Here is a 24801-nt window from a genome sequence, read left to right on the forward strand (position 1 = left end):
CACATTTTAACACCTTAATCCTTAGGCCTCATTGCCCAAACCCAATGCCTCTATTGTTACTTTATTTACAAGGAAATAATAAGCTTCCATTGCATCATGCATAGTCATTCCATTATCCATGCTCAAATTGAAGCTAAAATGCAGAGGTGTGTCCTAACATCATCCTGTAACTTTTCCATGCAAAATTGGCTAAGAGAAGGATTGAGCCAAATTTACTGATGGAAACGACATGGCTGACAGTGCCCCATCACCTGTATCTGCCTGATCCTACTGCAACATGGAACAACTCACCCTATTATTTTTATAAGATTATTTTTAGTGTACCTTGAGTGCAGTTCTGAGGTGAATGAGATAAAAATAATTAATCAGCCCTGCATGGAATCACAGCTGTTCATTTTGCCCCACCGAGATGACTCGCTCCATGTCTACAAAGCATTGGAAGAGGGCTGACCAGTGTGTGAGCATTCACAACTTTTGGAGGCAGGCTGTTCCACTGGTTAATTGTCAGGAAGTTTCTCCTTAGTTCCAGGTTGCTTCTCTCCTTGATTAGTTTCCACCCGTTGTTTCTTGTCCTGCCTTCAGGTGCTTTGGAGAATAGATTGACTCCATCTTCTTTGGGGCAGCCCCTTAGATATTGGAAGACTGCTATCATGTCATCCCTGGTCCTTCTTTCCATAAAACTGGACATACCCAATTCCTGCAACCGTTCTTCATGTTTCATCCTCCAGCCCCGATTATCTTTGTTGCTCTTTTCTGCACTCTTTCCAGAGACTCAACATCTTTTTTATGAATCACGGTGACCAAAACTGATGCCGTATTGCACGGGTGGCCTTATCAAGGCCTTATAAAGTGCTATTTGGGATTCTTCAGACACGGAAGACAGATATTATTAAATGAGGTTTACGGCTCTACCAGGAATTGGACCCATACCCAATTGCATTTTATATGACCTTATACTGAAAAGCTATCCAGGTTATGATCTCAGCCTCGTAGCACAGAATGTGAACCCTTTCAAATAACCTCAGATTCCCCACATCTGAAAAGTTCCAAATAGGATGAAGCCAGACATATAGTGGTCCCAGTAGTTAAGGTAACTGAAACTACCGTACAGGACATTCACTGTCTAAAAATAGAGAAATCCCCCTTTTCCTTCCAAGAATGGATGGAAGCAATATAAAAGACATAACAGGGGAGGCAGAAATGACATGGACCAGACTGAATTAGACAGGTAGAGTTGGAGTGGCTGGGTGTGCGTGTGGGTGCAACTGAGTGGGTGTGGGTGTGATGTGCCATATTGGGGCACCACATTATGCTGGACGTTCCTGGTCGCCAGGTGTCCCTGAGGGAGGAAAATCTGCCCAGAGACAAAGAAAGCCCGCCAAAACAGAGGTAAGCTGATTCAACCAATCACAGGCTAGTGACGTCATCCACAATCTGTATAAATACTGGCTGTGAGGGACTGTGGTGCTTGCTCGCTTTGAGGCATCTGCAAGATCAGGTTGTCATTTTGTTTGGCTGCTGATGCAAAATTTGGTCCCATCAGGGTCAAACAGCCTCCGGGCCTCCTTTTTTCAGTCTTGTTTTCAGGAGTTAAAGAATGCATTCAACAATTAAATAAAGCAGCTTGCAGTGGCTTAATCAGCTGAGGGCAGCCAGCTAAACATGATACGACAGTGTCTGGCGTGGCTCTTTATTTTGTTGCTTATATATCGACGGCTGTTCCAAAAAAGCCAAATTAAAGTATCTTTATTAAAATCTTTATGTAGACTACAGCAATCCAGCAGGACTCTTGAGTCTCCTGGCAGATTTCAAGAGAGAAAATGGGGGGGTCTCTGCCAGTGCTACCTTCCCCCCCCACCGCCACCATGCTTAGTATTGGACATAGGAAAGGACCACGTCTCCACCGATCTGGAGGGTGTTGATCTGTTGAAAATTGTGGTAACGATGGGCGTAGTTGAAGGAAGGCTGGCCATTGACATAAACCTTGAATCGGTGGTTGCCGCAGCGGACTGAAAGCTGGGAAGAGAAGAAAGACGTTAGTGTGGCCGAAACAGCACATCTGGATCAACTTCGGTCCTGGAGCCTGCGTCAAAATCAGAAGACACCCAGAATACATAAGTGGTGGAGCTTTATTAATGAGGGGTTGTGACTGCCACCCTTTTTTATCTTCCCCCCTAATGCTCCAAGAGCAATGCAATTTTTCCAGGAGAGAAGTAAACCAGGATTCTGAATGGCTATCTGGAGAGGCAGTTCCACATTTAACCACTAGAGGGGGTATTCAGCTCAACATCCTTCCAGAGCAGTGGTTCTCAACCTGTGGGTCGGGACCCCATTTGGGATCGAACGACCATTTCACGGGGGTCGCCAAACAACGCAGTCCGCCATTTTTTTCCCCCTTTTCCTTAGCTGTGCTACTCCCTTTTATTCTATTGGCTTTGGAAAGCCAATAGAATAGACTCTCTTGAATAGAGTCTAATTCTATTGGCTTTCAAAAGCCAATCGGAATTGTCCAGGCTGTCTCTGCCCTGCTGAGCCCGCCAAAAGTCCCATTCTGCAAACGGTGCTGCACCAGTTGAGTAGTCCTCGACTTACAACCGGTTGAGTAGTCCTCGACTTACAACCGGTTGGGGATCGTGGCATTAAAAAGGCTGAGAACCACTGTTCCAGAGGTTCAGATTTCAATTCCTCATGGCTGTGCTTGCTGGGAATTCTGGGAGATGGAGTCCTCCGTCTCTGGAGGCACCACACCAGATCTTCTTTATACTCCCCACTGCCTGCCTACTCAGCAGCCAACCGGTCTAGCTCTTTGCTGGAATCCAGAAATATGTCCGTGAACCAGATAAAATAGGAACCAGCCATCAGTTGCCTAGCTGTAGCTGCCGTGTTGACTTTGTTCACCTCTTTCTTGACGAGACCCCTCTGTGCTGGAATCAAAGCCAACTCACCTCAAAGTACTGCCCAGGTTGGAAAGGGTTAAAGGGCAGATCCCGCTCCTCGGGTCCCCAGCTGCCATTAAGAAAACTGTTCCGCACGACTGTTTTCTCTCCCATGCGCGGATTAATGTGCAGAGCAATATCCTGGCCGGCCTTAAAATTGATGTGGAACCTTGGAAAAAAAGAATAAAACGCAGGCATAGTTGAATTAAATAAAGGGAAATCTGATTATTCCCTCCCACCCCTTTCTCCAAGAACGACAGTCAGTTCTGAGAACAATTCCATTCCTCTGCCTGAACCCCCAAATGCATGCTGAAAAAAGACAGCCGAGACCTGTTAAAGTTCATCGGAACAGAGCCTCGTATTACGATGGTCCTCTTGGCTCCCAGACCACCAGGGATGTTGCCGGTGTAGGGCACTGTCTGAAATAGACACGAATCCAGGTTACACTTAGTACCCCCCCATCCAGCTGTGTGCCTCTTGTCCTTGCCAGCTGGGGATCAAGGGAACTGCAGTCTAGTTGATCTTGGGTTGCCAACCAGGGGATCCATCTCATGGGGCAGGAGGCAGCTTCCAGGATCTTGCCTTGGATGGATTTTCCCTGCGTTCCTTGGTGGCTACAAGCATCTCTTCCTTCCAACCAGGCAACTAATTTTTGGCCTCAAAAGTAAGACATGTTCAAATGGTTTGTTTGCTCAGAAGAATGTGGTCAAAATCATTAAGATGGCAGCTTGGCCAACAATGCTTACAGCAACGTGAGCAGCCTTGTTCGGCATAGTAACCAAAACAGCCTTGTTGCGTGTAGTTATTTGAGTAGCCTTGATGGGCATAGTAACCAGAACAGTCGTGTTGGGCGTGGCTTATTGTAGTAAGATAACTTTGAAATTAGACAAGGATATGTAGAAATATAAAGCAGGGATAGTCAGCCTTGGCTCTTTTATGACTCGTGGACTTCAACTCCCAGAATTCCTGAGCCAGCTGTGCTGGCTCAGGAATTCTGGGAGTTGAAGTCCACGAGTCATAAAAGAGCCAAGGTTGACTACCCCTGGTATAAAGGAATTAATTAAGCTTAGCTGCACACTTGCTTTGCTTTTTGTGCAAATAACACAAGATTAAAAGAACTATTGGAAAACTCTATTTTGAGGTCAATTTTAGGACAGTGAGCATGTTGCAAGCCAAACACCAAGAAATATAAGCCTCCCTGAATTCCACCTGAAAGCAGGCAGTCCTCAGCTTATGACCACGACCGAGCCCAAAATTTCTGTTGCTAAGCAAGACAGTTGTTAAGTGAGTTTTGATCCATCCTGTGACTTTTCTTGCCAGAGCTGTTAAGTGAATCACTGCAGTGGTTAAGTCACTAACACAACTGTTCAGTGACTCTGACTTTGCTTGTCACAAGGTCGCAAAGATTCACCGGACCCCGGCACATTGCAACCATCGTAATTATGAGTGTCTGAATTTTGGTCCCGTGACCACGAGGATGCTACAAAGGTGGTCAGTGTGAAAAATGGTCACAAGTCATTTTTTTTTTCAGTGCTGTTGAACTTTGGTTGGCCACGAAATGAACTGTTGTAAGTCAAGGACTACCTGTACACACATACACAAATGGCCCACCTCCTGGTTTGTGTCCTGTTCCGCAAATTCAGGCTAATATAAGGAGAGACAAGCATGGTTAGAAAATCTCTCTGTACTTACTGGATGGTAGACTGCTGGGGATGTCATCATCTGATGGGAAAGAAATCCAAAGAGGCGTTTGTTAACTCCATGTTTTTCTCCCAAAACCGCTAGCCCTGAATATCCTTGCCCGCTGCTCCCTTCGGAGTACTTACAGGAAGGTGTTGTGGTGACCCATACCCAGGGCCTGGCATCATACTCTAAAGGAGAGGAAGACAATAGTGGTTGAGTTTGTGCAGCATATTCACCCAGGTCAGCTGAAGCCTTCATGGGTTCCTTTGTACCGCATGCTCAACTCAGTTACTTTTAACTTGGATTGGTTCTGAGAGAGATGCACGGGAATCTTCTAAGCCATGGGTGTCAAACCCGCCGTGTCACATGATGTGTCGCGATGTATCGCGACTTTTTCCGCATTGCTGGGGGTGGGCACGGCCTCTGCATGATGCAACCGGCCCACAGGCTGGCAGTTTGACACCCCTGTTCTAAGTCATTCTTGGAGTTGAGATCACACAATGTAAATGTCAACGCTGCAGATACTGTATATCCTTGCTTTGACAATATGCAGAACTGTCTGGTATTTTTAGAGTTAATGCAGAGCAGAAGAGGGTGGAGGGAAAAGCCCGGGAAAGAGAGAGGAAGGAAACCTTTGACCTTCACACTAATTGGATAACGGTGATATATGACAGCTAATTTAGGGAGGGAACATGCTGATAATTTAACTGCTCAGAGGAAGAGAACTTAGATCTTAGCATAAACTTCATTATGCCTGTGCCGACATTTTGAAGCAATAAAAGACTTTTAGGGAAATCGATGCCTGGAAGTTCTTTGAAGTGTTTCATTAGCCGGAACCATAACAGTAAAGTTGCCAAGGTTGAGAAACTCTGCTTTATGGACCTCTGCACGGGGGACAGCAGGACCTTGGCCTGGGGTAAATTTGTTCCCAGTTCAGTTGCTGGTCCGAGGATCACCCTTGCTACCATGCAAAGATGTACACCATGTCAGTTGAGGACCCAGAGGGGGAGGCCATTCTTAGGGGGGTCAAGAAGAATGATCAGAGGGGAGAAAGAGAATGTGGGAATTGAGCCAACCCAGAATCCATTCCCAAAAGAGAGATCAAGGATCAGGAGGTGCTGACTTGTCAATACAAACATTTACCATGTTCCCCGTCATTGATCCTCCCATCACGGTCAGAGATTCCAGCTCCAGGTCTCCATCAGCGCTCACAACCTGCACACTTTGTGGGGGGAGTCTGTGTGCGTAGCTACAGAAGGGGTTTCTGTCTACCAAAACCTGTCAGAGGGCAAAGCCAAAAGAATCAATGCTCAGTTGAGAGGGTCCATTTTCTTTGAAGGAAAAAACTGTTTATTCTTGCCGGGAACACGTCCCACCCCAAAGCTGAGCAGAGTGGCCACCGAGGGGATTAAAAAGATTTAAAAAGTTGTATGTGAAAAAAGGGGGCGGTCTTTGTTTTACCAATAACCTTTTCTCCCCCCAGACCAAAATGTTTTTTTTTCTTTAGCAACAGGTTGTTCTCATTTAGTGACTGTTTGCAGTTACAACCGTGATGAAATCGTAACTTCGCGACCCATCCTGGCACTTACAAACTTCACAGCTCTGCAAAGCAAACAAAAGCTGCAGTCTGATCACAGACAGACACGTTTCCGCTTAATGACCAAGTTTTCTGGTCCCAGTTGTTGCTAAAAGAGAACTGCCTATACAGAGAAGAGCAACAAAGATGATTAGAGGTCTGGAGGCTAGACCATATGAGGAACGGCTGCTGGAATTGGGTATGTCTAGTTTAATGAAGGACGAGGGGGGACAGGATAGCAGTGTTCCAGTATCTCAGGGGCTGCCCCAAAGAAGAGGGAGTCAAGCTATTCTCCAAAGCGCCTGAAGGCAGGACAAGAAGCAACGGATGGAAACTAACCAAAGAGAGAAGCAACCAAGAACTAAGGAGAAACTTCCTGACAGTTAGAACAATTAACCAGTGGAACAACCTGCCTCCAGAAGCAGTGAATGCTCCAACACTGGAAGTTTTTAAGAAGAGACTGGACAGCCATCTGTCTGAAATGGTATGTAGGGTTTCCTGCCTAAGTAGGGGGTTGGACTAGATGACTTCCAAGGTCCCTTCCAACTTTATTATTATTTTTATTATTATGGATCATCGCACAGTCAGCCAGATGTTCAGATTGGATTTGGCATTTTGTCTACCTATCGAGTCCTTACCAAGGACCTGGGATAATAATAGTAATAATAATAATAATTATTATTATTATGGATCATCGCAGTCAGCCAGATGTTCAGACTGGATTTGGCGTTTTGTCTACCTATTGAGTCCTTACCCAGGACCTGGGATAGGTAGATGTGGATGTTTGATGGTATTACAGATACCGTCGCAGGATGGAAGCAGTTCCTAGTAAGGCCGCCTTTTGCAATTGACTAATAGCGAATTTGTCAATGCTGATGGTGTTCAAGTGGTGCTCCAGTTGTTTTGGGATTGCACCCAAGGAGCCTATGACTATTGGTACTACCCTTGCTTGCTTTTGCCACAGTCTTTCTATTTCTATTTGTAGGTCTTTGTATTTTGTTATCTTCTCCAGTTCTTTCTCGTCTATTCTGCTGTCTCCAGGCACTGCCACGTCCACTATCCAGACTTTTTTGTCTTTCTTATTATTATTATTATTATTGTTGTTGTTGTTGTTGTTGTTGTTATTACTACTACTTAAAACCTATATGGAAGATATGAAGTTGGGAAACTCAGTATTAAATACATTTGTGGTTCATTCCAGACAAAGGGTGAATTAATATTTATTTGCTACATATATGTAGGGATGTGGGACTGTACATATGTTGTTCATAGTATGTTTAGGTGTGGGTCATATATATGTTTCACTTTGAGAGCGGACAACTAAATTCCATTTTTGATGTGTGCTGTTGTGCCCACAGTAAAAAAATGACAATAAAAGTTATCTTATCTTCTCGGGGGGGGGGGGAGGAACGGAGAGGAAACTGCTGTCCCAAAAGAGCCTCTACCAGGCGTACCAACCTCGTATCCAACGTCATTGACAAGGAAGATGATCTCGAAATGCTCGCCCTTCCGGAAGGGCATCTTGTGGTGCTCTTCATTGCCCCACCTGCCACCCTGGAAGGTGTTGAGCACAGTTCTGTCCTTCCCATCAAAGCGAGGGTTGAAGTGGAAGGGAATGTCAGCCCCCTCGTGCTGGCCACAGGCAAAGTTCACCCGGAATCTGGTAGAGAGACAGGGGATAAAAAAAAAAAAAAAAAAAAGGAAAATTAAAGGGAGGTGCAGGAACCTTGGAGTAGGGTTCTGCCTCCTGCTTCTCCTCCGCCGTGAAGCTAGAACCCAGTTTTTAAAAATATAAAGGAAGTGCTCTTGGGTGGTCCATATTTATAATATTTTAAGAAAATATTGCCTAAGATTATGTATGGCTATCGTATTTAAATAACATTTAATGATTTCCAGATGAACTTGATGGATCTGAGAAGCTAAGCAGGCTTGGCCTGGTTAGCACAGTAGCAGGGAGGGAGATCTCCAGCAGACAAGAATCAAGTTCCTAGTCCTCAGGGCATAGGAACTCCCCTAGGCGTTGGAGTTGGAAGAACCAGGAAGTGGAATTACCAGTATCTGAAGAATTCAGAAAGACTTTTCGAGGTCAGAGTGAAAACTCTACCCAACACCTGAGCAGGACATGTCCATGTCCAAATGCATCCATGCCAGTTTTGCGATAATCTTGCTATCAAATTTGGACTGTATAAAGTACCCATATATATTGTTTTCTGAGGTTTTTGCGGGTGTTTGTATGTGGGTCTATGGTTATTCGGGTTTTCTCCCCCGTCAAATTGGAAGTGTCTTGGCGACGTTTCGATGAAGTCCCATTCGTCATCTTCAGGCTGGTGTTTTCGGCTTCGTGCTTCTAGGAGCAGAAGCACGAAGCCGCAAACACCAACCTGAAGATGACGAATGGGACTTCATCGAAACGTCGCCAAGACACTTCCAATTTGACGCGGGAGAAAACCCGAATAACCAAAGACCTACATACCCATATATATTATATATTTTAGAGAAATATTTTGAGCAAGGTAGGTTCTTGCCCTTCCTGTGAGCCCCCCCCCCCAAAAAAGCAACAACACATTACCTCTTGGTATGTTTGGGCACTTTGCCTTGCACATAGACAGACATCCCAGGATGGAGTCCCCCAGGGACAGGCTGATGGTAAGGGAGAGTCTGGAAGACAGAAAACAATGAAGCCAGTGGTTTTACTGCAAAACACAACTTTTGACCTTCAAACCAGCCAACTGCAACCTGTGGTTTGTATCAGCCTTTCCATGTGGCTTCTGAGTCAAACCAAGTCCTCTGCTAAGGATTAACACACACACACACACCCAATGTGGCAAAGCACCAGAATTGCAGCCGCTGACCGGTTCTGCTTTATGGGTGATCAGTGGATTGAGCAAGACTGGCTGGATGCCAGACTCTTATCAGATCTCTCCATGCACTGGAGGAACCTCTAGGGAAAGGAGAAACATTGCAAGTGCCAACTGGGACAGGCTGGCGTGACCTTTTCCTCTGCACTTCTGGAGCTTTTATAGGAGAACTGTGTTTCATCTGTGGGTGGGTGAGGTGGCTGTTGCAACTGCACACTGGGATGGGAGGAATTGTATTGAAAAGGGGGGGGGGAGAATTGAACCCCAGATGAGCGTAGCAAGTTTGGCCGACGTATTTTGAAAAATAATGGGCATTTTCATTTCTTCCAATAGAAGAGAACCTCTACAGCTGAGGGTTGAACTAAAGAGTTTTGGGTGGTCTCTGAGCCTGGGGGGGGGGGGGGTTGCTTGCTTGCCAACATCTGCTTGCCGCTTTCAGACCAGCAGGATTCTGTCCCTTTAAAAGTAGTATTAGCATGTGGGAGTTTGGGTTCCTAGTCTGGTCTACTTTGAAGGCTGAATGCTCATCCCCCTCCCTTCCTTTACGTACAAGAGAAGGAGGGAGGGTCTGACAGTTTCTCACATTATTTTTCTACCCTAATCTCAAATTTCTTTTATCCCACCGTCCCTTTATTTATCAAAATAAACACGAAAAAAACACGGAAAAGTTAAGAGAAAGACAAAAATATAAAAGAAAAAACGAACAGCAGAAATAGACAAAAAGAAAAGATGATTAAATAAGAGGTTTCTGATCTTCCCTAGCAGTTACAAACCAATTTATTATCCCAAGAAAATAGACGTAGCTCAGGGTTCAATTCAAATCCGTGGCGTTCTACCAGCTTGAACGAAACCAAGTTCAGAAACCACCAAAAGGTCCACAAATTTATTGTCTCGTAATAACATTAACTTAGATTAGAATAGCCCACATTCAGGCCGTTTTTCAACCAGCAAATGCAGACATGGCTTTTGTCCATTTTCAGCTCAAAAAAAAAAAAAAAAAAAAAAAGTCCATAACCAATTTCCAATCTTTTATAGAAGTACTTACTGTTTTATCCCCGATTCAAAGAGATCTCTTCTGCCATCTTTATTATCCATCCTTCCATTTTTCAGCATTTCTCCATCCGGTGTATAAAAATTTTGTTGCAAAGATATTATGAGGTTAAGACCAGGTGAGAGAGACACTTACCGGGTTATAAACAGGCATGTAGCCAGGTGCTGGAAAGAAAGCCATGTTGATCCTGTTTCAAGCCGCTGGTCCTGATCAAGGCCCGAGTGAGAAGCAAGGCCACCGTTAACTATTGCTTTTATATGAAGCGAGGAAGGAAGGGTGGAGCACAGAGGCAACAGCCCACCTGTCCTGACAAATAGAGGCCACTGCTCTATTTCCTACCTGGACAAGGTAGGAAAGTCTTAGGGACCTTTCCTGTAAAGCCCCACCCACCCACCTGGCCCCACCTTGCTCAGTCTGGTGCTTCCAACAAATTGGACTTTAAATTCAGAATTCTCACTCAGGCCAGGACAACATAGGATAGGATGATAGGGGTTCTAATAACAGAAGTAAACTTACGCTGCACGTAAACTAAGAAGACCGGAAAGTTTAATTTAATCTGGATTTCTAAGATTTTAAAACTTCCCCACCTCACCCAGCAAATCTTACAACCAAAAAGATTCATTGGATGGGATCAAATTTAACTCCAAACCAGCTCTGGTTTATTGTGCGGATGGCACAGATACTTAAAGGGGGGGGGGGAGAATCTCTGCCTAGATATAAAGGTTGCTATTCTTTCACTATCCATCTCCCACAACTGTGTTCCCTGGAGAGGGACTGCCATCAAGCAAGACAAGACGAATATGACAGCTCTGCAAGGTAGTCCATAGAAGAAGCAAATTGGAAGTTCTAATTTGAACGTTACTGCAAAGTTACATGAAAGTAACCCCCCCCCTCGCCTTTGCAGTCCGAGAAACTAGGGAGGGTCCCTAATGAGGCATCTGCCAGACCCCCCCCCATTGCTTCTCCAGGCTCAGCTGCTTCTTATCCAAGCGCTGCCTGGCCTGCGTCTCTTCCTCCCGTCTCCCGGGATCATATCCAGGTATTGTTTGAGAAAAACCACTGCCAAGGGTCAATCAAGAGAGGCTTCAGCCCAACCCAGGTGAAGTCAGGTGAGAAGCATCTCAGACAAGCCCCAAAATTCACAAAAGACAGAGGGGGAAGCAAATTCAAGACGTGCCAGATTCCTCTTATCCATTTTTAATGTATAATTTTATTAAATAGCAAGAGCATCAATTTCTTAGTTCGATCTATCTTGTGGGGCGGGTGGGGCGTCTTCATTCTTGGAGTCCATCCCCTTTTCCCCACCAACTCTGGGGCAACCAAGAGGCTCAGGGACAATGTTGCCCACACTTGCATTTCTCTCTGAGCTTTACCAAGGAACCGTCACTGAGTGGTCACGGGGAGGGAGACGTGTCCAGCAAATATTTGAGCCCTGCCCGCTTTGGTTCGAGACCAGCAGGAAACCAGCCTCGTAAAAGCCTCTAACTGGGGCATCGGTTAGAACAATGGGTGGCTGTGCGGTCTGCAGAGGGCGGAGGCAGGGAGCGACCCTTCGAAGGAATGGTCAGCAAATAATTTTACAAGTTTCGCAGAGGGGGGGATATGCCTGACTAAGCAAGCTGACGGTTTTGTGGAGCATGACTGGGGAACGCAAGAGGGCTGGGCAATCCGGGTTAATTGGGAGAGAGGGCAGGATGGTGCTGGGACAGAGAAGGGATGCGCAGTGGCGTTTGCAACTACGCCCTGCCGGTTGGACTCTGACCCGTCTCTGGGCCGAAGTGATCAAAGGAGGATGGGGCAAAATGAAAGAGGATGCCGCAAACGGTAGCAGAAGCAGAAGGCTCTGTCCACGCCCAGCTATAAAGCACTTAATTCCTCAAATTGCCCCCCCCCCCATTTTTCTTCAACTGAACAGAATCGTTACAACTCTTGCTGGCTTCCACACTGCTCCTGCAGGAAGAATTGTTCCCCCACGTAGGCCTGGGCTCGCTCCATTTCTGAAGTTAGCCCCAAGCCCACAAACCCAGTATTTTCCTCTTGCTTGCTCACCCTGCTCTAATAATGCAACAACAGAGAAATGACGATCATTTAGAATCACTTTGGTTTGCAGAGGGGGGTAGGAGGAAATACATGTAGACTGGAGGTTAAAGCATATAAGGAACAGCTGCTGGAATTGGGTATGTCTAGTTTAATAAAGAGAAGGACGAGGGGGGACATGATAGCAGTCTTCCAGTATCTCAGGAGCTGCCCCAAAGAAGAGGGAGTCAAGCTATTCTCCAAAGCACCAGAAGGCAAGACAAGAAGCAACAGGTGGAAGCTAATCAAGGAGAGAAGCAACCTGGAACTAAGGAGAAACTTCCTGACAGTGAGAACAATTAACCAGTGGAACAACCTGCCTCCAGAAGTGGTGAATGCTCCAACACTGGAGGTTTTTAAGAAGAGACTGGACAGCCATTTGTCCAAAATGGTGTAGGGTTTCCTGCCTGAGCAGGGGGTTGGACTAGATGACCTCCAAGGTCCCTTCCAACTTTACTATTATTATTACCTACAGCAATAAAAAAATTAAAATAAAATAGTCTGATGAAAAAAGTCTGCCTCGGAATAAAACATGCTAGTTAGTAAAGATACTGTTGGTCTCTTTCTGACTTCTGAGCATCAACTCAATAAAACCTCTGCTTGTAAATAAAATTTCTCGATCGGAAAACATGCTACCAGATTCCTCCTGACTTTTTTTTACTGTTTGCAGTGAAATTTTTCCGTTCTCTGGCTGACCTTCCATCACCTTGTAAATTCATAGCCATAACCCTTAAAAGAAAAAAAAGCAAAAAAAAAAAAAAAAGCACGGGGCTTGGCTTTTTGGAATAGCAGGTGAGATATAGAATATATACAAAATATATATACAAAATAAAAAAGCCCAAACAGGCCATAATTAAAACAAGATTTAATCTTCGTTAAAACCAACTTTTTGGGCGTCTATATTAATATGCTCTTCTGTTGCTAACCTGCATGCTCTGGAAAATGCACCCCTTTTCAAAAGGGGGGGGGTTATCGCTTCGCAGCGCCCCTAAAGAATCAACAGGACAGGCGGGCGGTGCGTGATTCAAAGGCACTTGAGGCTGGCGTCTTGCCGTAACCCAGGCTCCAGGCTTGGCCCCTGCAAAGCAGGAGTGTGTGACATACACACACACACACAAACACAGCCCTTGCTTCGGGGCAGGCACAGGCTTCCATCTACAGTTTGGAGTAGACCACCTGCTTGGGGGTCTTCTTCTCCATCACAGCTTGAGCGGACTTGATAATGTCCTCGGTCTGAAGCATGCTCATGTTCCAAGTAGCCTACAGGAAAAATCAGAATGCAAGGAAGAGTTAGAAAAAAGTGATTTTCCCTTGCTTGGCCCAGCATCTTCCAGGGAGGGGGGCACTTTCACTCCTCGGCCGTGCCCTGGAAATATAGCTTCTTCCCAACCCCCTTGATCTCCTGCCAGGGGGTGAAGAGCCCCCCCCCCCAGAACTGGAGCCAGGAAGCAAACGGGGTCAAACACATCCACTGGCGAGTTAGTTAGGACGTCCTCTGGTGGCTGCACAATCACTAATTTTTTTTTTCTATTTTTCGGATTGGCTTATAGAACAGTGGTGGAGAACCTATGGCACGCGTGCCGGAGGTGCACTCAGAGCCCTCTCTGTGGGCACGCGCGCCATGACCCAGAGATGGCAACCGTCCTCTTCAACCAGCCACCCGCTGACTGGCCGAGGACCTACATGGCCGGATGCATCCCAGCATCCATGGTCTCTGTGTGTGGGAGCCAATGTTGTCAGGCAGCAGCCGCCCCGCCCCCGGCCCCACCTTGCCCTGCGACAATGGCACCCCTGCCCTGCCTCGCCTCACCTTATTCCGCAGGACGAGCTTCCTGCCCACCGCCCCACCCACCACCCCACCCACCAAAGACCCCCTGGATCTCCCCAACCGTGCCCGGCTACCACAGGGGTCCCTCCCCAGAAGCAACATCAAGCTGGCCACACCCACCTATCTGCCATGACCACCGTAGCCACGCCCACCCGGCACCCAGCACTACATAAGTGGTGTTGGGTTGCAGTTTGGGCACTCGGTCTCTAAAAAGTTCGCCATCACTGTTGTTGTTGTTGTTAATTGCGAAGTCGTGTCCAACCCATCGCGACCCCATGGACAATGTTCCTCCAGGTCTTCCTGTCCTCTACCATCTTCTGGAGTCCATTTAAGTTCACCCCTACTGCTTCAGTGACTCCATCCAGCCATCTCATTCTCTGTCGTCCCCTTCTTCTATTGCCCTCAATCTTTCCCAGCATTAGGCCCTTCTCCAGTGGGTCCTTCCTTCTCATTAGGTGGCCAAAGTATTTGAGTTTCAACTTCAGGATCTGGCCTTCTAAAGAGCAGTCGGGGTTGATCTCTTCTAGGACTGACCGGTTTGAACGCCTTGCAGTCCAAGGGCCTCGCAGGAGTCTTCTCCAGCACCATAGTTCAAAGGCCTCCATTCTTTGGCGCTCAGCCTTTCTTATGGTCCAACTTTCACAGCCATACATTGCAACTGGGAAAACCATGGCCTGGACTATACGCACTTTTGTTGGCAGGGTGATGTCTCTGCTTTTTAGTATCACTGTTACAGAAGCTTTATTATGCTGGGGATTTTCCCCCTCCCTCTTACAAACTGGCTGTGGGCCCAGAGTTATTGGTTTAGGAAAGGTGGCTGTATGCATTTTCCAAATAAAATAGGGCTTCCTGCCTGAGCAGGGGGGTTGGACTAGAAGACCTCCGAGGTCCCTTCCCGGTTTATCATTCTGTTCTCCGTTATCTGGCACCAAGGCCATGACCTCCCAACGTACAAACCGCAAGCGGCACGTATTCGGAAAACCCCAACCCTAACCGCTCACCATGTATTTCAAGCCGTCGGGCACGGAATGGTCTCTGGAGTAAACGAGGTTAATTTTCGTGCCCTGCACCGCGACTGGACTCCGGCAGGCGATTTCGGTGGCCAAATCAAAGGCACCCTGCAGCACTGACTCGTGATCTCGGAACACGCGGCTGGGGAAAGGAAGCCAGAGGAATTGTTGAGGTTGTGGCAGCTTTTTCCAGCCCGAGAATGCAAGTCTTGGATTTGGGAGTTCAAAGGAATGACATTCTAAGGAACTTTCAAGGCCCCAGATTACACACCAGCTAGGCCTTCTTCTCTTTTTCAGCCCAAGGCCAGGGGTAGGCAACCTTGGCTCTTTTATGACTCATGGACTTCAATTCCCAGAATTCCTGAGCCAGCATGGCTCACCATGGCAACCTCTCCCTCTCCCCTCAACACAGCTGGCTCAGGAATTCTGGGAGTTGAAGTGCACCAGTCATAAAAGAGCCAAGGTTGCCTACCCCTGGCCTAGGCCTGTATTTCTCAACCTTGGCTCTTTTATGACTGGGGGACTTCAACTCCCAGAATTCCTGAGCCAGCCGTGCTGAGGGGAAAGAGAGAGGTTTCCAAGCTAAGCCATGCTGGCTCAGGAATTCTGGGAGTTGAAGTCCACCAGTCATAAAAGAGCCAAGGTTGCCTACCCCTGGCCCAGGGGAAGTTGGAAAAAAACCTTACAGTCTTGCTCAATCTACTTTAATTCAGCGTTTCTCAACCTTTGCAACTTTTAAGAGCTGTGGACATCAACTCCCAGAATTCCCCAGCCAGCAAAGCCTGATGGGATTAATACACATCCCCCGGTTGCAGTTGTTTCAGAAGAAGACAGCCTTCACTCAACTTTGCCCTATCTTGAAAGCTAAGCCTGCTTAGTTCCTGGATTGGGGGGGGGGAAACCAGCCAGGAAATCCCGTGGGACTAAATGCAAGACAACCGTGGGTGGAGAATGCCAGGCAAACAGTCCTGGGGACGCCTCCATGGAAACATCTGGATTGAGCTCAATGGGAGGAGGTGAGGGTCTTTTGCAACTGGGCGGGAAGACTCAGATAATATTTAGGATCTCCATTTTTTTAAAAGATGGAGGCGAACCAATGGCCTTCCATTTGAGGATAACGTTTTCCAGTTGCCTGCCCCAGCGAGACGTGAAATCGGGGACTGGTTTTGACAAGGGGGCTCTCCGAGCAAAAACACAACACTGAGAAGCTCCCGCAAGCCCCCAGCCTTCGGCTTCAAGGGAGACCCACCTGACAAGGCCGCAGCTCTCTGCCTCCGGGGCCATGAGCTTTCTGCCCGTGAAAGCCAGCTCGTTCACTAGGCTGGAGAGAGAACATCAAGAGGGGGTTAAGAGAGACCCGAGTCACAAGCAGGCAGTTTTTTGTGGGCAGAAGGAACTGGGGGGGGGAGGGCTGACTGTTTGCCCATCCCCAAGATCAGGGCTCTGCAACCTCGACAACTTTTAAGACTTGTGGACTCCAGCTCCCAGAATTCCTGAGCCAGCCCACGTCTCAGATGCAGCTCGTCTGAGCAAACCACGTCTGAGCTGCCACTTTGCAAAGTAGTGGAAAGCTGCCACTTTGCAAAGTAGTGGAAGCCGCGCAGTTCCTTTCGGGCAAGACCAGGAAGGACGCCGAGCCAAAAGGAAGCGAATCCCTCACCTCCGATTCCCAATGACGCGTGGCAAACGCTGCAATGCGCCGACGTCGGCGGCCAGTCCAACGTCCACTTCCTTAAGAAATGAGAGCAAGGAGACGGGGGTTCGGGCAGGGGCACCCACTGAGGTTTATTCCAAAGGGCAAAGTGGGTGCTGGGATATCAGGACACCCACCCTGGGCCTGAAATACTGGGATGCAATTTGCAATGCCAGCCCAAAGGGATAAAATTGGCTGTTGTTTTTTTCTTTCCCCACTTGTACAAACCCGTCTCTGGCAAGCCTATGGCCTGGAATAAACACACGTGCATTTGTGGGTGTGTGTGTGAGAAATGAGCAGCACGAGAGAGCAAGGAAGGAAATATATCTGTGCCTTGTTAGCGTCACCGATGCTTATTAAGTAGACATTTTTTAGGGTAAAACTGTGTCACGGCAAACTCACCTTCACCTGGAACCAAGCGTCCTGCGTGCAGTAGCGAATATCGCAGGCCGTAATGAGATTCACACCTGCAAAGAGACAAGATCCACGGTCTGCTTTCCACCCTTCTATCCCAACTTTCTTCCACCACAGCAGCCTAAAGTGGCCAAGCTCCTATCTCAGAGCCCACCCAGTCCAGTTCCAAGGAAGGCCCTGTGTCACCCATCCTCTGGCCACCCCCAGCGAGTCAGGGGTGGCAACAGCCTGGAAGAAGACTCAATAGCCCATAGTGCTGCAGCATCAAACGGGCCCAAGTTGCAGAGCATTCGCCTTTTTGAAAACGGCTTTTAAACAGCCGAGATCCATGACTAGGTAGGGGGTATCTTAAGAGACAGTGTTCCTTCCATGAGCAGAAAAAAAATGCCTCTCAAAAATCAACAACATTGGTACATCAGCCAGGGGGGAAAAAAACCCTTTTCCTTCCAGAATTCCATTTTTACTCATAGACTAGATGAGAGCAGATTTCCAGTCAGGCTGATACCAAAATCATACAGCACTCCTAGTGTCGGCCTGGCCCCTCAGCAAAGAGATCATGAGATGCAGCTTTATAAATTAAGTAAAGCAGTTCTAGCAGCGTTTCTCAATCTTGGCAACTTTGAAGATACGTGGGCTTCAAGTCCCAGAATTTGAATCCACACCTCTTTAAATTGCCAAGGTTAAGAAACACTTGAGTTATGGAGCCAGTTAAATCCAAAAGACTTGGAGCCTTATGCAAAGCAAGATCGTACTGGTTAGCTTCTGTAATTCAACAGGTACAGAATTTGGAGTTTTGCCGTTTCCACAGCCCCATCGTGCAACCAGTTCCAGGAACTGGAGGCACGTGAAGTTACAGGTTCAGACACGCATGACTTGTGGGGGCTTACCTCCTCCGATGCAGGCCCCATGAACGGCCACAATGACGGGTTTGGGACACTGAAAAGCAGAGATCCTGTTAAGTGGGAGGAAGTGGTTTCCTGGCACACCTGCCAACCCCAGTCCCTCGGCTCAGGCACCTTCTCCAGGACCGTGAAGGACTCTTGGTATTCCTGGATCTTCTTGCGGATGTTCCAAGCCCTCCGAGCCACGTCATCACCTTGTGCCATCATGAAAACGCTGCCCAGCTCCATGAGGTCAATGCCTGTAGGACAGACATGTCAAACCCGCAACGTCACGTGATGTCGTGCAACGTGTTGGGACGGTTTTGCCATTGCTGGCAATGGGGTGGGCGCAGCTTTTGGATGACGCGTCCAGCTTGCAGGCCGGCAGTTTGACACCCCTGCTATAGGAGGTCAGGAATGGAGAACGGCAGGAGTGATTCTGGCCCTCCAGCTCAGCCATTTAACACCCACCCAGTCACTCTAAGCAATGGGTTACTTTATTTAACTGTTAAATGCACGCTGCCACTCCTGAAAGCAAGGCTGTAAACCCTGGGACCTGGAGGTTTCTCCAAAACTGTGGGGACCAAATTTTGCATCTTATTGGTTCCCTCTCAGCAGCAAAGCAAAACTGTGACTGTATCTTGTAGCTTGTGACTGTATTAAGGTACTCATATTTCTCCTTAAAACTCAGGGCTCCCTCCCCCACATTTACTCTTTAAACTTTGAAAAGCGCCCCTGCAAACCCGCCCGAAGCACGATTTGTGGTACAAACTAAGCCAGTGATGGCGAACCTTTTAGAGACCGAGTGCCCAAACTGCAACCCAAAACCCACTTATGCATCGGCGGGTGCCGGGTGGGTGTGGCCCATTGGGTGGGTGTGGCCCATTGGGTGGGCATGGCTGCGGTGATAACAGCAGACTGGGTGGGACTAAAAAGTTCAATCAATCAATTCCAACTTTGCAATCTTTTTTTTCCCACGAGAAGTTGAAATTGACTGATGGATTGAACCTTTTTTTTTTTTTTTTTGTACCCGGCAGTGGAGGCCTAAAGCGAAAAGGTTTTATAAAAGCCAGCTGAAGGCCTAGGACTGGGGCGACGGTTCGCGTGCCCACAGAGAGGGCTCTGAGTGCCGCCTCTGGCACCTGTGCCATATAGGTTTGCCACCACTGAACTAAGCCAAAGGAGGCTTGGCGTGATTGCATAAAATTGTATACACTGAATTCTGACAGCATTGACAGTTTGATCTGAACTCCCACCTAAGATCCCAAGAGGTGCATTCCCAGGTGGCTCCTTGTTAGATTTTTTCGATCTAGAGGGGAGAAGTACTCTCTCGGCCACGATGCCTCTGTCCTCCCTACCTGCAGTGAACATTTTCCCAGCACCCGAGATCACCACTGCGTGACATTCGGAATCCTCGGCAATCTTGTTGAAGCACTCGACCATCTCCCTATGACAAGAGAAGACCACGCTAGAGACCTGCTCTGCTAGGCTTAGATTTTTCACCAATACAGGCAGTCCTCGACTTACGACCACAACGTCAATGTTGCTACGTGAGAAATCTGTTAAGTGAGCTTTGCCCCATCTTAGGTTTTTCTGGCCACATTTGTTAAGGGAATCGCTGCAGTTGTTAAATGGGAAACACCGTCGCTAAGTGAATCTGGCTTCCCCCCGTTGACTTTGCTTTTTCAGGTCACCAAAGGGGACCCCAGAACCCCGGGGACACTGTGACCGTCATAAACGTGAACCAGTTGCAAACATCCAAGTGTAAATCACGTTGACTGTGGGGGGATGTTGCAACGACCACAAGGGTGAAAAATGGCCGTAAGCCACTTTTTTGAGTGTCCTTGTAACTTTGGTCGCTAAATAAACTGTTGTAAGTTGAGGACTACCTGTACACTTGAAACAGTGTAATGACTGAAGGCATTTTCCTGGGAGTGGAAGGCCCAGGACCGATGGGGCAGAGGAAGCCTACCTTAGTCTGCCCCGATTAAGCCTCATAAAAAAGAAGCAACTCATTTTCAGTTTGCTTATTCGGATCATCATCATCATCATCATATCGTTGGAAGGGACCTTGGAGGACATCTAGTCCAATCCCCTGCTCAGGCAGGAAACCCTAATACCAGGCAACCTTGGCTCTTTTATGACTCGTGGACTTCAACTCCCAGAATTCCTGAGCCAGCATGGCTCAGCATGGAAACCTTTCTCCTCAGCATGGCTGGCTCAGGAATTCTGGGAGTTGAAGTCCACGAGTCATAAAAGAGCCAAGGTGGCCTACCCCTGTCCTATACCATTTCGGACAAATGGCCGTCCAGTCTCTTCTTAAAAACTTCCAGTGTTGGAGCATTCACCGCTTCTGGAGGCAGGTGGTTCCACTGGTTAATTATTCTCACTATCAGGAAGTTTCTCCTTAGTTCCAGGTTGCTTCTCTCCTTGATTGATTTCCATCCGTTGCTTCTTGTCCTGCCTTCAGCACTTTGGGGAATAGCTTGACTCCCTCTTCTTTGGGGCAGCCCCTGAGATATTGGAACGCGGCTATCATGTCCCCCCTCGTCCTTCTCTTCATTAAACTAGACATACCCAATTCCAGCAACCATTCCTTTTAGCCTCCAGTCCCCTAATCATCTTTGTTGCTCTTCTCTGCACTCTTTCTAGAGTCTCAACATCTTTTTCACATTGTGGGGACCAAAACTGGATGCAGTATTCCAAATGTGGCCTTACCAAGGCCTTGTAGAGTGGTATTAACACTTCACGTGATCTTGATTCTATCCCTCAGTTAATGCAGCCTAGCACTGCGTTGGCCTTTTTGGCAGCTGCAGCACACGGCGGACTCATATCTAAAGGATTGTCCACATGATAAGGATTGCAGGTTAAAAGCCCAGCCAGATGTCCCGAGGCATCTCCTACCGTGCATCTCCGCCCTCCCTCCGACGTGCGACTTCCATCGCTAGCGGAAAAGAAATCTGATTTCCTGTTACCTCCAAAAGGCGATATTCATGGCGTTCCTTTTCTCAGGACGGTTGAGCTCCACGTGTAGCACTTTCTCGCGCACCCGTTCCAACTTCAAGGTCTCGTAGGTGGGCAAGGCATTGGGCTGCTGCTGTGATGACTGCTGTTGCTTGGACGCCATGATCCTGAAGCCGCGACAGGAAACAAGACGAACGGAGAGATCTGGGAGGAAAAACGGGACGGTTAGCAGCAGTGGGCAAAGCTCTGTCCTGAAAGAAAGTAGCCATCTGTGCTCAGGGGCAAACTCCATGCATGCAGGCAGAAAGGTGGGTGGGGGGGGGGGGTCAGGCAGTTTTGGCTGCCCACTTAACAGTATCATCAACTGCAGAAGTGGGGAAATCATGGCCCTTTTATGACTGGGGGACTTCAACTCCCAGAATTCCTGAGCCAGCCATGCTGAGGGGAAAGGGAGAGGTTTCCTGGCTGAGCCATGAATTCTGGGAGTTGAAGTCCACAAGTCATAAAAGGGCCGTGGTTCCCCACCTCTGATCTAGTGGGACCGCCGAAAGGCCTCTCCCAGGGATCCAGAAGGCTCAAACCCGATGTCCTTCACGACTCTGCTCCCAGGCTCTGGGGCAGGATGATGGTTGACCCTCGAATGGACAAGTGTTTCCTTTATATATTTGTCCCTGGGAGACTCGTGACTTCTTTCCCACTGGTTATTATTCACCACTTGGGATCATTAGGACTTGGGCAACCTCTAAAACTCTGTTTCTCAACCTTAGCAACTTTAAGATTGCCAACGTTGAGAAACACGGATTTAGAGGTTTGGCATCTTATAGCTGCCAAAGGTGAGAAGCAATGCTCTAATGCAGTGGTTCTCCACCTGTGGGTCGGGACCCCATTTGGGGTCGAACGACCATTTCACGGGGGTCCCCAAACAACGCAGTCCGCCATTTTCCCCCCCTTTTCCTTAGCTGTGCTCCTCCCTTTTATTCTATTGGCTTTTGAAAGCCAATAGAATAGACTCTCTTGAATAGAGTCTAATTCTATTGGCTTTCAAAAGCCAATAGGAATTGTCCAGGCTGTCTCTGCCTTGCTGAGCCCGCCAAAAGTCCCATTCTGCAAAACGGTGGTGCACCAGTTGAGTAGTCCTCGACTTACGACCGGTTGAGTAGTCCTCGACTTACGACCGGTTGGGGGGTCGCGGCATTAAAAAGGTTGAGAACCACTGCTCTAATGGTATAACAAACCAATAAACTAACTCCTTGGTGACTCAAGTGGGGCTGAACCTCTGAAGAGTTGGAGGCCTGACTTATGTCATGGTCATACAAAGCCCACTTCCTCCCCCTACGTCTTGGTTTTAGCCAGGAACCTCTTCCCTCTGCTCAGCCACAGAAAATCCCTGGGAGATTTCAACAATCCCAAAGTTTTGGCTTCTCTCACCAGGAGCATGAGGGACCTCCATACCTTCCTGCTCCTTAAGTCACCCCTCCTTTTCCTTCCAGTAGCTAGATCTACCTCAAATGAGGGGAAACTGTATGGCTGTGCTCGAAACACCCCAAAGGAGAGGTGGGCCAACTTCATGCCTAGAAAACAAAGATTTCTTCAGCTTAACCCCAAAGTTCCTGCACAAGAGATGGTTTTGCTCCCTTGCTGAGAACAAAATGGCTTCTCTCTACCGAACAATAGAGATTCTGGCCAAGGACGAGATCCAGGGAAGGGAGATCCTCACCGCTGCTGAGCCTACCTACTTGCATTCCCTGCCCCCCTCCTGTTCACAGGCACCAGACTTCCAAAGGTTGCGCATTCCTGGGAAAACATCCCGCCTGGCCTGTCCCAGTTTTGCAATTCCACCCCCAGGCAAAGAGATTAGCAGATGACTGTCAACTGACTGTCAGCAGCTTGATCGTTAATGGGAGAAGGCTGCAGGTTGCATGCACCGAATGCAGAGAGAGAGAGAGAGAGAGAGAGAGAGGGAGGGAGGGAGAGAGAGAGAGAAAGAGAGAGGGAGGGAGGGAGGGAGGGAGAGAGAGAGAGACCCCCTTCCAATAATCGGGATAAAAGGACTGTGGATAGATTCCGTGGAGGGCACCAGAAGAATGCTTAATTCATCAACAGATAGGAATAATATTTTGACCCTGGGGCCCAGATGTTTAATAAAGGCAGAGGTTTAAGGAGAGAGAGAGAGAGAGAGAGAGAGAAATGCAGGTGGGAAGAACAGGACAGGGCAGGAATGGAAGCAGCCAGCAGGGAAAACAGGGAAAGCAAGATGGGGCAGCAGCTCCAGGCAACCTGCACTTCAGAGGCGAGGCAAACAGCAAGCAGAGAGGAGGACTTCGTGGGGGGCTCAAAGACCCCTGCTGGGGATTTGGGGGGGCGGGGGGGACAAAAGCGAGCAAGCCAAGATAGCCTGCATAAAAAGCAATGGACGGGGAGAGACCCCCCCCCACTGCCCCCCCTCCAAAAGCTTGAAGGTCTGCGAGGCGAGGAGGGAGGGGGGCAATCTGCTTCCCCTCCCCCAACCGCTGGCCAGCTGTGCAGGGCCCCCTGCCTCGTCCAGAGCAAGCTCGCTTCTCCCCAGCCGGCTGAGGATGATGGGCACTGAGGTCCGAGGGAGAGGTTAGGAGGGGGAGCTGCAGGGAGGGGTCAGGAAGAGAAGCAGGGGGCTGAAAGCGGAGGGAACGGGCGGGGAGGGACTGGGGAGAGAGCCCACTCACGCCTCCGAAGCAGCCCCCCGAGGACCCCCGACACCGCCGCCATCGACGCCCCGCTCTCCTCCCGCAGTCGAGGGCAAAACTGCAGACCTACCAGTGAGTGGCTGGGCTAGACGGGTCCCGCCCCTCGCTCCATCCACCGCCTCTCCGGAGGGAGACGCAACTTCCGCTCTCCGCCTCTCTAGCCGGACAAGCAAGGCGCCGCGCTCGGCCGCCCCCTCCTGGCCGAAATGGGAAAGCCGGGATTGACCACGTGCGAAGGAACCTCCCGACGCAGACTTGGCCCAGCGTGGCTGGTAAGGGGGCCGCTGGGAGTTGTAGTCCATCTCGGGGGGGGGGAAAGGAAAAAAGGGGCACAGACCCCCCCTTCTAACCTTCAGCGATTTTATTAAGGAGCATGGTCAACTCCCAGAATTCCCTAGCCCACCGGAAGGTTGGTTGGGCAATTCTGGGAATTCTTTTCTATCTATAAATGGCTACTTCTAACCCAGTGTTTCTCAACCTTGACCGTTTTAAGGCATGTGGACTTCAACTCCCAGAATTCCACAGCCAGCAATGCTGGCTGTGGAATTCTGGGAGTTGAAGTCCACATGCCTTAAAACGGTCAAGGTTGAGAAACACTGTAAATCTAACCCAGTACTGGAAGGTCAGTGGAAGCGACAGCAGGGCTGTGTCCCCAAGGGGAGGGAGACCCCGATCTTTCAACAAGTTTATGCAAAAACATTTCGACAAGTCAGGCAGCCAGGAACACACAAACATACACTTCCCCCTTGGAAGCATTGTTACCTTCTCCCCCACCCCCCTTTGGCCTGAGTATTGGCAGCTCTCATTCACATTCAAGCAATTGCAATTTCCAATTTTTTTTAAAAAAATTGTTGTGGAAGGAAGCCAGTGCAGGATTTTTTTAAAAAATTAAAGGGGGAGAAATGGTTGGCCTTAAATGTTCTTAGAAACCCAGGAAAGCTAAAAAAAAAAAAAAATAAGCAGAGAGACTGTAGTAGTGTTGGAACACTGTATTACATAGTGCAGCGCAGACTTAGTTAAACTCTCCCTGCTCCCTTTTTTAAATTATAAGGCCCCAGCATACAAGAAAGCAAGGGGAAAGAATAAAAGGTTTGCACAAAACAACTGC

At 48.3% G+C, this 24801-nt stretch overlaps 2 protein-coding genes across 3 annotated transcripts; both read right to left on the bottom strand.

Annotated features, from left to right (window-relative positions):
- Positions 1-1730: 1730 nt before the first annotated feature.
- Positions 1731-12364, bottom strand: LOC120317162 (galectin-4-like). Its single transcript, XM_039363510.1, has 9 exons — positions 10240-12364; positions 8765-8853; positions 7654-7855; positions 5763-5897; positions 4763-4807; positions 4629-4658; positions 3267-3355; positions 2946-3105; positions 1731-2016 (listed from the first exon to the last, which is right to left on the bottom strand). Exons 1-9 carry the CDS (start codon positions 10282-10284, stop codon positions 1870-1872), a joined length of 942 nt encoding a protein of 313 aa, XP_039219444.1. The 5' UTR covers positions 10285-12364; the 3' UTR covers positions 1731-1869.
- Positions 12365-13028: 664 nt separating this feature from the next.
- On the bottom strand, positions 13029-24010 carry ECH1 (enoyl-CoA hydratase 1). Of its 2 annotated transcripts, none has more exons than XM_039363522.1 (10): positions 23764-24010; positions 20982-21174; positions 19365-19453; positions 18142-18266; positions 18013-18061; positions 17114-17178; positions 16679-16749; positions 16268-16339; positions 15010-15160; positions 13029-13440 (listed from the first exon to the last, which is right to left on the bottom strand). In XM_039363522.1, the coding sequence occupies exons 1-10, from the start codon at positions 23993-23995 to the stop codon at positions 13336-13338; spliced, it is 1152 nt and encodes a 383-aa protein (XP_039219456.1). In that variant the 5' UTR covers positions 23996-24010; the 3' UTR covers positions 13029-13335. The 2 variants fall into 2 exon arrangements, with proteins under 2 accessions (XP_039219456.1, XP_039219465.1); XM_039363531.1 differs by having other exon boundaries at positions 23673-23772.
- Between the last annotated feature and the right edge of the window lie 791 nt (positions 24011-24801).

This window comes from Crotalus tigris, unplaced genomic scaffold, assembly GCF_016545835.1.
Source record: "Crotalus tigris isolate CLP2741 ecotype Arizona unplaced genomic scaffold, ASM1654583v1 scf7180000017590.881132, whole genome shotgun sequence".
Lineage (NCBI taxonomy): Eukaryota > Metazoa > Chordata > Lepidosauria > Squamata > Viperidae > Crotalus > Crotalus tigris.

Bases quoted from the DNA above. Each gene is read 5' to 3' on its own strand.
- ECH1 (XM_039363522.1), bottom strand. From the start codon at position 23,995: ATGGACTACAACTCCCAGCGGCCCCCTTACCAGCCACGCTGGGCCAAG. The intron at 19,454-20,981 runs GTAACAGGAAAT...CTCTTGTCATAG, and splicing joins ATGAATATCGCCTTTTGGAG to GGAGATGGTCGAGTGCTTCA. The intron at 18,062-18,141 runs GTGCCTGAGCCG...TCTGCTTTTCAG, and splicing joins CCTTCACGGTCCTGGAGAAG to TGTCCCAAACCCGTCATTGT.
- LOC120317162 (XM_039363510.1), bottom strand. From the start codon at position 10,284: ATGGCTTTCTTTCCAGCACCTGGCTACATGCCTGTTTATAACCCG. The intron at 4,808-5,762 runs GTAAATGTTTGT...CCTCTCCTTTAG, and splicing joins GATCAATGACGGGGAACATG to AGTATGATGCCAGGCCCTGG. The intron at 3,106-3,266 runs GTCTCGGCTGTC...TTTTTTTCCAAG, and splicing joins GTTCCGATGAACTTTAACAG to GTTCCACATCAATTTTAAGG.